The 12,277-nt window shown below is 30.6% G+C and overlaps 1 protein-coding gene across 2 annotated transcripts in view; it reads right to left on the bottom strand.

Annotated features, from left to right (window-relative positions):
- The window catches only part of LOC124368989 (leucine-rich melanocyte differentiation-associated protein-like), a 30,894-nt gene extending 19,549 nt beyond the window's left edge, over window positions 1-11,345 (bottom strand). The window contains exons 1-3 of one of the 2 annotated variants that reach the window (XM_046826576.1): window positions 10,975-11,345; window positions 7,061-7,223; window positions 5,280-5,540 (exon numbers count right to left, since the gene is read on the bottom strand). In XM_046826576.1, the coding sequence (XP_046682532.1) occupies window positions 5,280-5,540; window positions 7,061-7,223; window positions 10,975-11,011 (461 nt within the window). In that variant the 5' untranslated portion in view covers window positions 11,012-11,345. Of the gene's footprint in view, window positions 1-5,279; window positions 5,541-7,060; window positions 7,228-10,974 lie in introns of both variants that reach the window. The other variant, XM_046826578.1, reaches the window with a different exon arrangement.
- Window positions 11,346-12,277: the final 932 nt, after the last annotated feature.

Here is a 12,277-nt window from a genome sequence, read left to right on the forward strand (position 1 = left end):
ATCTAAATTACCTGTCCAGAAAGGAGTTACCTACTTGCTACAATAGTGAAAAAAGTTTCTGTGTAGACAAAGATTAACTAAAAGATTAAATTAGTAGACTGGATACCCACAATTGGTTATCACTAAGTGCAAAGTGAAGCAAAATGACTCCTTCCATATAAAAAAAGGAGTTCTATGAGAAATTTTCTTTCTGTCAAAATCCTTTTATACCAGAATTATAAAGATAAGAGTATATAGAGAACCATAGTTACGACAATCAACATAAAGGGAATGTTTTCTAATGAGAAAAATTAAAAATATTACACAGGATTTCAAAATCTTTGTTATTTCTATGAACTGCACTTTTAAGCTACATGGTCACTTAATGTTAGATCATTAGAATAATGAGTACAAGAAAATTAATTAAAATATCAAATGTCTAAAAATCATCACATGAACTGAGACTAAACCAACCAAGTGAATGTGAATACCACTTACTTACAAGAAATCTGATTGAATTTTCTTACATTAAATAAGATATAAATATATATCAATATTATCCTTCTTACAAGGATGTACAAGTGTTACAAACCCGCATACCAACCCACATCAGACAGTTATAACGTATTTGACCTCTTAACCCCTGATTCAAAATGTTGAAAGGCCTATCATGGATAACAGATAAGATAAGAACATTCGTTTTCCAAATTTTATATAGCCATCTTGCAACTTTAAGATTTATAAAAACAAGTTTAGGAATAATCAAATAATGTTTGAACATTTAAAAAAAATGTTCAATTGGTTTACAGTGTAATTTTTAGTCCACAAAATAATTTACAGTATTATTACAGGAATAATAGTGAACATATGATTGCCATAATTTCTATCCAATTCAAACTTAACTTACATATTGCTTTTATAAGTTCTTTACCTATTCTCTAAAAATAAAAGTTCCAGGAAGGCGGTCATTTATTTGTATTAGTACAAAATTTCGATCTGGGATATTTTATGACTTAAATCAGAAACGACACAAACTATTCATGCAATTTAAAGCCACTGTTATTCTTACAAATTATTTTTTTATTTGGCAACAGTAATGTCACAGTGACATCATAAAACTTGCTAGAACGATAGTCTTCATCTAGGCATTTTGAAGAGACACAATAGGTATTTATTTCACGAGATAGTGTTAACTACTTAGAAACGAGTTTATTATGGATCTTTAATCAATATTTAGTGTTTTTGTTAGTAATTTCATGATTTTGTATGTGATATGTTGTAATTAGTACACCTAGGTCGATCTAGGCTGTTGTGCAGTGCAGTGAAAATGTTCGGAAGCTACAATATTAATGATATATCATGGGTATGGTTTATTATGTTAGTTTTAGCTTTGATTTAGGCTCTCATTTTAGTAAAATTCTACAATTTTGCTGATAGGTTGTCTGACATTAAGGAACTCGTTGACCTGTCAGATTCAGACACCTAGGTCTTGACAGTGACACTTATGTGCCTTTTATACTTTCTAGAACCCCAAACTAAGCTAATATTTTAGCAAACATTCAAAATTAATATTTATTTATTACAAAATTGATATAATCAGTGACATATATCTATATCAAAATTTACATAAGAAGAAACTTTTGAAACCTGACACTATCAACACCACTTTTGAAACCTATGCACCTGCGAGTCTACATTTGCAGGATACCAGGGGCAATGAACAATAATTTATTTATTATTTTGCAGTGGACATAATTCTCTAAATTTTGAAAAGATTTAGTATAAAATTTATAATATTTGTAATTTTTTTAAATGATTGCAGCCACAGTAACAAATTTATCCTTTCATGTACTATTTGTGGTTCTTACAATATATTTAATATTTCTTCAAGAGAACTTGGATATCATTATATTTTTCTGAAACAGGATGAAGTGAATAATAAATTGCTTACCTTAGATTCTAATATTTAATACGAACTGGGTGGAGGGGGGAGGAATGACCGCCAGCTTCTGGGCTATTATTTTATAGAATGCATGGTTTTAAGGTTAGCATTATGTCATGAGTTTGAGGGTAGTCACCAATTGAAAGAAGGCTTAAAAAAACATGAAAAAATGCCCTGCCACTAAAGAAATTTCCAATTCCAATTTCTCTTCTAGGGTTGAAAGAGAAAGATGGAGAGCAGGTGGGACAAAGATAACTATTCCCCAGTACTCGGAGTTCTAGGGAGAAGGGGCAAGCAGACTGTGTTATTGCAGCCCTGGCCAAAAACAGGAAATGATCATACTCATGTGACCTAGCAGTCTGATTGTGCATTACTGACATATAGACAACCTTAACAAACTGGCAAGAAATTAAGTTAATAGAAACTTTCTAACTACCATATACATGCTCCGGCCACCCCATTTTATCAATAATAACAATAAAGACAGAGATGAGCCATTTTCAATATCAACAGAAAGGTAGTAGAACTCAACTTCCATACCAAATTTCAACCCTCTAGGACAACTAGTCAGATACTTATCTTGCATACAGGCAAACAGAGATCAAATTCCATTCATCAGTATGATGGTAGAGGCATCCCTAAATACTCAGCCAAAGTTGTAAATAATAATTGTAAAAATCATTAGTAAATAATATTCCATTCAACTGTAGTTAATGAATAGACACATCACAGTGAATGAACTCATACATAGAACGTAAGAACTGTCAGTCAAATATTAATTTAAAAAAAAACACTATATTTCCTTACTATGGTTGTGTACCTATAGTTTTTTGTGGACACTTGATCAAAGTGTAAACGAATTATTAAATAGCTTCAGATATATCGGAAATTCTTTGTCAAGTGGTTGAGAGTTTGTTCATTTATTTTTATATGTAGGTACTAGACCAAAACGTTACGTAATTGTTAAATACCCCATTTAATATGATACGTTTAAAACAGTTGCTGTAAGTACATATAATTTGGATGGAAACAATACCAAAAAGCGGTACAGTAATAGCAAGTAAAATTTAATAACTTTCAAGCACCTAAATGTAGATAGAGAGTAGTACATGTTACAATTGAGTTATATTTTTTAAACTTACAGATATCTTAAATCTATTATTATATTAATATTCAGGTGTCAAACTCCTCATTTGAAAAATTGTACATCTTAAGTTCTTCACTTCACAATACAAAACAACTCATTTTTAATGACTGAAAATCATATATATCTTTTTAACTGAATATTTTCTAAAGATTCATACCAAGTCAGTGAGTAGGGAAAATCAGCTTGAATTTAAAAGTTTTGATTTCCCCATTATTTTATTTGTGTTTAACAATGTTTAAATTGTAACTATCAGAAAAGATTTAATCTGAGTAAATTTTTTTAACCTTAAAAAAACTATAATTAAGGTAAAGTACAACATCGATCCATCATACAATCGACCAATATAATATTTCTCGATTGTCTGGCTGAGAAAGAGAAAACTGGGCAAAAATGTTGATAGTACAGGAATATAAAACTCATCAACAGACCGAATTGCTTGCTAATCCAGCATGTACATTACGTTAAATATTTAAATGTTTATTTTTTTTTTATATCATTGATTTACCTGTTTCAGAGATTGCTTTGTGTACACAAGGGTTATTCCAAAAGTAACCGCCATTTGGTTTATTATAACAACACCCAATCCGATAAACATATTTTATACATTTGAAAACTACATGTTTCCTTTATTTTTCTATATAATAAATTGCCATTAAGATTTAAACATTTATCATATCTTTTGATTAACTTAGAAACGTCTTCTTAAAAGAATTCTGTGGCCTGCACCATTAACTAATGTCTTTAAAACATGTTCATCATTGTCATTGAAACGCTGAGAGTTAAGCCACTCTTTCATGTGCATAAAGAGATGATAATCAGCTCAGAGATTGTATAACGTTAGATCTGTAACTGTTTTGTTGATCTTGAAAAGTTCATCACTCACCATTGATTGCCTACCACTCCTTTCTTTGTTGTGGTTGTTTGCTTGTCCACTTTTAAACAAATGAGCACATTCACACACTCCCTCCACCTATAATGTTTGGCCTATAACACTTTGAGATCTAGAACAAAATCACTGTGCCGAAGGTGTTTGTTCCGACCCTCTCTCAACCATCGCCGTCCAGATTATTGTTTTAGATGTACTGCTACAGAATGTGCCGATATTAAGTGCTTCGTCAATCACTCACCTAGTGTGATGTGAATGGCATGTTATGTGTAGTGCGCTTGTATTGTGTAATCCATAGTTTGTGATTCTGCACACAGATAAATTAAAACAGCAGATTTCTGTTTCATGTTCTGTGAATCTTATTAATACCAAAGTGTTTTAGATGCGTATTAATAAGATCTTCTAAATGAATCATTTCCCATATTGCCACGATATGCCATGATGCCAAGTTTATAATTTTATTTTATGAACAAGCAATACATCACTATAAACTATGATTTAAAAATTATGTAATGTAACGTGTTAAATCAAGTTATTCTTGTACCAAAATGTTGTTTAGTGACACAACTGGCATTACATAAAAATACCAAGTATTATAGAAAGCTTTTAGTAAATATTTTGATATATATCGTAAATATTTGTAAAATATCATAAACCAATGTAAACAAAATGTAGGCTATTGTACTAAATATATATTTATTAAGATATTTTACAATAACCAGGTAGTAGTATTATTCATGATTTTAATATAAGATTTAGTATAAATTTGAAAATGTTAATTTAAAAACTTTTTCTGAATTATTGAAAAGTTTTACCTATGGTAAGAAAATTAGTAGTTTGTGCTCTGTTTACATTTTAGGATTTCATATTTTTTGTAAAAAACACAAAAAGCAATATACATATTCTAAAACAAAATAAAATTTAGGAACAGTTGGCTGTCTCAAAAATATATATTTACTAAAAAAATTGTTCTTTGCCAGGTTCAAGGCATCTCTTTATTTTTAGTAAAAACATGTATTTAAAATAACTGTTTGTCAAACAAAATAATTTATAAAGTGATTACATATGCTTTATTTCTGTAAAAAAAATTATTTCAAATATGTTAGTTTGTAATAAATATGTATTTTTAATACTACTTTTGCAAAAAGCACATAAAGCAACCAAACATTATCTGACACAATAAGACATTTTAACTGCCAGTTCAAAAATTACCCCTCCTAGCCCTCCTGAGATAACCTATAATATGCTTTCATCAAGAGTGTGGGGTACTGAATCAAATTTAAGAACTAGAAAAACTTAATTCAAAATTTTTTTTATTCTGTTACCTGTACTGCAAGTGTTGATAAAAGGTGGAGCCATCAACATTGACTGGAACAGCTTCATTTGCCATGAGGCTGAGGAATATTAGTGAGGGAAATGCAGCCCTCAATCGTTGAATGAAAGGAAACAGCTGAGATATCCGGTTGTGGTTGAGCCAGAGAATCTTTAACTGCTGCATAGTAGGGAATGTGGTTGACGAATTTACCAGATTGTGGTCCAATATAAGAGAGGTCAGCATGGGGAAGTGTTGCAAGAAAGACAAATTACTGAAAACAAAATGTAATACTAATCAATATTTAACTTTACCAAACAAATATAATCGATTTTATACTTTATTCAAAATATTTTAATAAGAAGACACCTGCTGTATACTTTATAGTATGTTGACTGTAACTTTGGAATGTTTTGGGTTGATATCTTATTCTCAATTCAATCCTCTAATAACTTATTTCTATTAATCATATATTACACTCAGCGGCAAACTCTGGATTAAATTTGAGACCTATCAACCAACATTTTAATGGTGAGGGAACTATGTAGAATGAATTCCAATTTTTAAATTTATATAGTAACAGGAAGTTTGTATCATGTTTAAAACTATCAACCCTTCGCACACCACTAATAAATCCATTCTTTTCTATAAAGCCAAGACAAGTAAAACAATTTTGTTTCTTTAAGTTCAAAGCTATTTTTTATTATAAATAAATTAAAAAAGGTAAAAGCAAAAAAAGTATAAAACAGGGCATTTTACTTAAATTGTAATTTTACTTTTCAGTTTAATTAAACTGTAATTAATCTGAAAATTTTAAGTACAGTTTACTATAAAAACAAGATAAATATTTTAAACAAATCACAACACTACCTTGTGACAACCGAGAAAGCAGTAATACACGCCATGGAAATGTTTGGTTATGGCTCTGTAAGAGACGCAGAACTGACGAGCAGGTGGTCAGAGTTAGACAAAGGGCACTCCACTCTCCCTGCCGCAGAGTGAAGGTCGTTTATAAATAATTCCTTGGCAACCGTGATAAGCATGGAGCATGCACCGGGCATTTCGAAGGCCTTTTGTGAACTTAAAAACTCTCCAAGAGATCTATAATATCGGATATAACTCTATTAGGCATTTTAGTCAGAGTCTATCATTCTAATATATCCGTCTAGGGTGAGGGAAGTTTTCAGTTATCAACTGTACAGAACTGAAAATCTATGACTTTTATGCTGTAAGTTAAATTAAGCTACTCATTATCATCATATTCTATTAAAGGAGCAATTAACAGATTAACCCTTAGGGTCCTGAGCACAATATATTCCTAATATAATTCTAAAGTCCCGAGACATAATGGCTGGTTGTGACTCAAAAGTCCCGCCATTAATTTACCAAATGCTAAGAAAGAATCCTAGCCAGTTCAAAGAGGAATTTCACTAGTTTTAAATAACAATTTATAGTTTCCTTTTAAAAATATGATAAATTTCAAGACTATTTTATTTTAAAGCTTAAGATGTATTCTTTCATGTGGCATACATAAAAAGTAGTATATGATATCTGTGTTATAACTGATCAATGTAGTGGAAGAGAATTTCCAACAAATATGAGTATTATCTTGTAAAGTAAGCTGTTTAAATGTGTAAATCATTTATTAATAAACATTGAAAAGTTCACTTTTGTTTTTACTAATAAAACTATCAAAAAGTTTCTGTTCTTGAGGTAATACTAAATGCACAAAGTCCAAAATTAATCAGTTTTCTTATTGTTTATAACAAAATATTTCAAAATTCAAATAGCTACCTGAAATTGTTGTGACTCAGGTCTAGAATTTTAATAGTACTGGAAAAATGATTAGTTATTGAGGGTGGTATGTGATCCAAATTTTCGAATGCAAGCGTAAGCCGTTCTTCTTCTTCATTGTAAAGCCTCTGTTCACAGTCATATGTATAATGTGATGCCATTACTAGCTGAAACAAACATACGTATAGCCAATTAAATTGTAACATACATACTGACATACACATATATATACCAATACTTAAAGCAAATAGGGGTCTAAGTGCCATTTTTTATAGTTTTGAGATAATTGAATTTTTTCTACAGTTAGTATTTTACGTAAATTTAAAAATCTAAAACTAATTAGTTAAATTATTTAAAAGTAAATTATAGTGAGATAAATTTTAAAATGTGTAAATACATGGTAAAAATTACAATTAAAATAGAAAAATCTAGTCAGTCCCATCTCTACAGACTGTATCATAAAATAGGCTATGCATGCCAAAGAACTTTTTAAAATCTGTATCATGGAACTTATACCTATTTAATACATTATTATATTAAAGTCCTGGAAATTTTCTCTGTTCTGAAGGAAACAGGATTTTTCCGGACATTTGCCATCGTTCAGTGAAACAATAAATCAGTAACACTACGTTTCGAGATCTGCAATCTGATCTCTTCTTCAGGTAAAGAACTAACCTAATACATAATTACAAACTAGGTTAAATTAAACAAATCTTACCAAAGCGTTGTGGCACACCTAGGTCATAGGTGGTTAGTAGACGAATGAAGACGTATTGTGACCTGTATTCCGTAGTTTAGTTTTAATGATTAGTGTTTTGTATAGTTTTTTATTAAGTGCATATTTATAGAGTTAGTGAAGTTGACAAACAACATGTAGGTTGTGATTCCTGACTTAGGCGTGCCACAACGCTTTGGTAAGATTTGTTTAATTTAACCTAGTTTGTAATTATGTATTAGGTTAGTTCTTTACCTGAAGAAGAGATCAGATTGCAGATCTCGAAACGTAGTGTTACTGATTTATTGTTTCACTGAACGATGGCAAATGTCCGGAAAAATCCTGTTTCCTTCACAATCCTTCCATCGTCAAAAATAACCTTCTCTGTTCTATTATAACATATTATAAAATGAGGTAATCTGTATTTAAAAGCAGTGAAGTAATCCATATATCTGTCTATCAAGCAAGTGAAAGATATAAAGTATGTTGCAAAATAGACAAAAAGTCTGTAATCAATAACTCACCAACGGTCAGTTCAGCATTGAGTTTTTATTTTACACAAAACACACAAAAAAACAAAGATTTTAACTTATGTCTACCGTAGAGATCTTGAAAACACGATTGTTTTTACTTTTGACAGAATGAAACTAATAATGAAAAATTAGTGTGTCCGTTTCTTACAATGAAATTAGTTTTAAAACCTCATCTTCAGGTTTAACCAAGAATTGTATTATAGCTATTCCTCTTGGCCTGAGAAATTTGAGATTGGCAAGACAACAAAGGTATCTCAGTTTGCAATACTTGTTCAAGTGTAAAACCTTTTTTAAATATACTTATTTTAGTCCATGGTTCAATATAATTGAAAGTCTTTTTCACTTTAATGACACCTGGAGCACTTTGTATTACTTTTATCCAAGAAGTTTTTTAACTATTTACATTTTTAGTGTTTAAAAAATTATTTGCTGCCTTTTTGCAGTTAAATAATTTGCCTCAACCACCATGTTGACCAAAAACGGATTTTCTTCCTTCTATCATAGTTTTTAGGTCCTCTGGAACACAGGCACTTAGTAAGTTTTTTCTCTTCTCTGTTATTGAAAAATCCCTGTCACACTTTATGAAGGAATGTCCAAACTAAAACCTTATGATTAATCTCATCATATACTCCAATAGCAGTCAAGTATATCCATAAAGATAATAGGATTTTATTTTTATTCTGTCCTGAGCAGTTGTCGTAACAGAACCGTAACCTCTTGGGATAAAGCCAAAATTTAAATAAAAACATTTAATTTTTTTACTACCTTTAATTTGGTGTAATGCAAACCATAGAGTTGTATTTAATATTTTTTCATTATAAACATTTTTTTTATTTTCAAAATATGTAAATAAATTTTAAATGTTAATACTTTTTTGGAAATGAATTTCCTTAGTTACTTTTTGGAAGGGTCCTCAACTATTTTGGGTAACATTTGGAGTTTCATAAGTTGTTCAATAAAAACCAATTAAAGCTTTGTTAAAATTTTTAGCAGTGTGTAAATGTTCATAGTAATACAATTTAAAACGTTGTTTTAATGATCTGTGTCAATAGATCATTAAAATGAGGTACCACAAGCCCGAACTATACATTTAAAAATTTCCCAAAAACAACTCCCAACTCTCAACAATACCTCTTACAAATTTATTTATATTTTTAATACATTATTTTGTGATTACACCATAAAAATTCCCGAATGAGATCATGATAATTTAAAATTAAATTAAAATCCCTTTTATTTTATTTTTTAATTACGGTATATTTAACTATTCAAAATACCTATTTTTTTAAACTAGTTTCCATTATTTTTTGTTTTACGACAAAGAAAGTGGATTTGACACAAATTTAACCATTTGTAATTATATCTTAGAAGCAGACTGTACAGAATACTAAACCAATAACGCTGTAAATGTTTTGATACCACTGATGTATTTTTAACATATCTCCTGATCTCATCATGGTCCAACTCTGAAATGTTTATGGTGTACTCACAAAATCATGTATTAAAACATATATATATATATATATATATATATATATATATATATATATATGCTAAAAATGCTTAAAATATATGCTTAAAATATATATATATATGCTAATATTTTAATTAAAAAACAAAAGCTCAAAAATTTCTCAAAAACATATTTTTATATTTAAAAAAAAATTATTTTTACCTACAGTTTTCAAGTTCAAGGGTATCAAATTATAGCCAATAAATCTCTCTAAATTCTCTCAGCTATAATAGACACTAATAGAGCTATAGTTATAGAAGATTTTAGATTTAAGCGCACATTTAAAAACACTGCATTTTGTGATATTTGAACATTTTTAACTAACTCCTAACATGCCCGACAAAACACTCCAACAAACACAATTCACTACAATTTCGTGGAATTAGTGGATGGTTAATCCATAATTGACAAGCATAATCCGAACTACAGTACATGATATCTTGTGAATCACTGGATCACAGCCCCAGAACGTTCAGATAACAGATACGCTATCAGTCCGGGCCGCAGAAAACATTGTATACAGATATCGAGACACACAGCACACAAAAAGAGCATTAACATATTAAAAACGTAACCATTTATGAATGTACCCTCTAATATCATGTTATTTGTCATCCCATATAGCCTATTTTTGATCAGGAGGAGCAGAATACATTAATACCGTCATATTCGTGATTTGCCAGGTCGGCCTTTAACCAAATAGATACCCTACAAACAGTTGGGCTACAATTTAGGCATATATAACTTAAGAATACTATGTAGGTAAATCAGTTATTTCCAACCCTAGATTTCAAATTGTATTAGTCTAATTAACACAGTTTGTGATCCTGTTACAAGGCTATCGCAAAAGGGTCTTGAATAAAATACTAAATATTATTAAGTGTGAGTATGAATAAAAATAAACTTTTGCTGATGAGTTCACATAAACACTTAAACATGAGAAAGGTAAAGCCTTCATCGTTTAACCTAGACACTATTGACAATAATATAGGCTACAGCAGAATGAAAGATACTATTCAATTCCAACCTTCATTGTCACTGCTCAGTAACAATCGAACATACTTTGATTTCAACTTTAGAAGCGATTTTTCATATTATTATATATTATAAGGATACTCTAATATTAAGTGTGTGTGTGTGAACACAAATATACCTTCGCTGATGAGTTCACATAAACACTTTAAACACATGAAAAGTAGTCTTCACTGTTAACCTAGTCACTCACTAATGACAAAAATATACAGCAGAATGAAAGATACTATTCAATTCCAACCACTTCATTCTCACTGCTCAGTAACATTTACTTTGATTTCAACTTTAGAAGCGATTGTTCAAAACAAATCACTGATACTATATTTTATAAATCAAAATTGTAACACCATTAAGTTACATCTGTTTACACATAACATAACCCTAGAACCTTGAATAAGTTAATCAGTTCTCTATAAATAGGCCTTTTCCTTTCATTATCCATCCACTTAGCCAGCAGCTATCCACTAGGAGCTCCTCACGCAGCAACAAAATGTGGTGATCGCAACTGTCGTTGAGAAAGAGTGGGGATGGAGGGGCCCCTCCTGCCAACTACAGATAGCTAGTGATGGGATAACCGAATGGATTTTATAACCGACTAACCAGTCAGTTATTTTTCTCGTTAATCGGTTATTTTAGTCGAATGAATAACCGATTACCTTTTAAATTCAATCCACATTTTAGTACACAATTTCAGAGTTTATTTACAGATAACAATTACACCTAAACAATTAGCCTAATGCTCTGCTTAACTTACTCTCAATATAACGCATTTCATTTTTGTATTTAAACAAAACACTATTATTCACGAAACACCTTAACCATAATACCTACACAATTATTTTATTTATGTCTTATAAAAAATCAAACATCAAAGTTTGATAAAGGAAGATCTTCTATTGGAGATAAGTAGGTGCGAACTGAACTGATTATTTATATTCTTTGATAGGTATGGAGAGTCAAAGGGATGGTGGTGGTGGGGGAATGAACCATTCCTGTTGAGACAGGTACAGTTGGAGGAATTTAGCTGTGCTCGTAGGACCCAGATACTTACCCTCTCAACAAACAAACGCTATCTGTGTGGAGGGTTGCGTTTACGTGCTAGCCGCTGAGATGAAGGCGCAACAATCTCTTTATCGACTTTAAACTCACGATTTTGATTTACAGATAAAATTGACAAATACGTTATTTTCAAAAACACGTTAGACAGCACTATAACAACTGAAAAACAAGGATAAGTCATATTATTCCCATTATTTGGTTTCCTCTAATTATTTAATTCCACCACAATCAGCACTTTTACAAAACAGACTCATTTTAGCGAGTGTGATAAGTTATTCGGGCCAATACGATTCCTGAAAGGAGGGTTTTACCCATGAGTCACAGGAAATATTTTCGGGACGCAGCGCATAATGCTACCCGCCACC

Source organism: Homalodisca vitripennis, chromosome X, assembly GCF_021130785.1.
Source record: "Homalodisca vitripennis isolate AUS2020 chromosome X, UT_GWSS_2.1, whole genome shotgun sequence".
NCBI classification, from domain to species: domain Eukaryota; kingdom Metazoa; phylum Arthropoda; class Insecta; order Hemiptera; family Cicadellidae; genus Homalodisca; species Homalodisca vitripennis.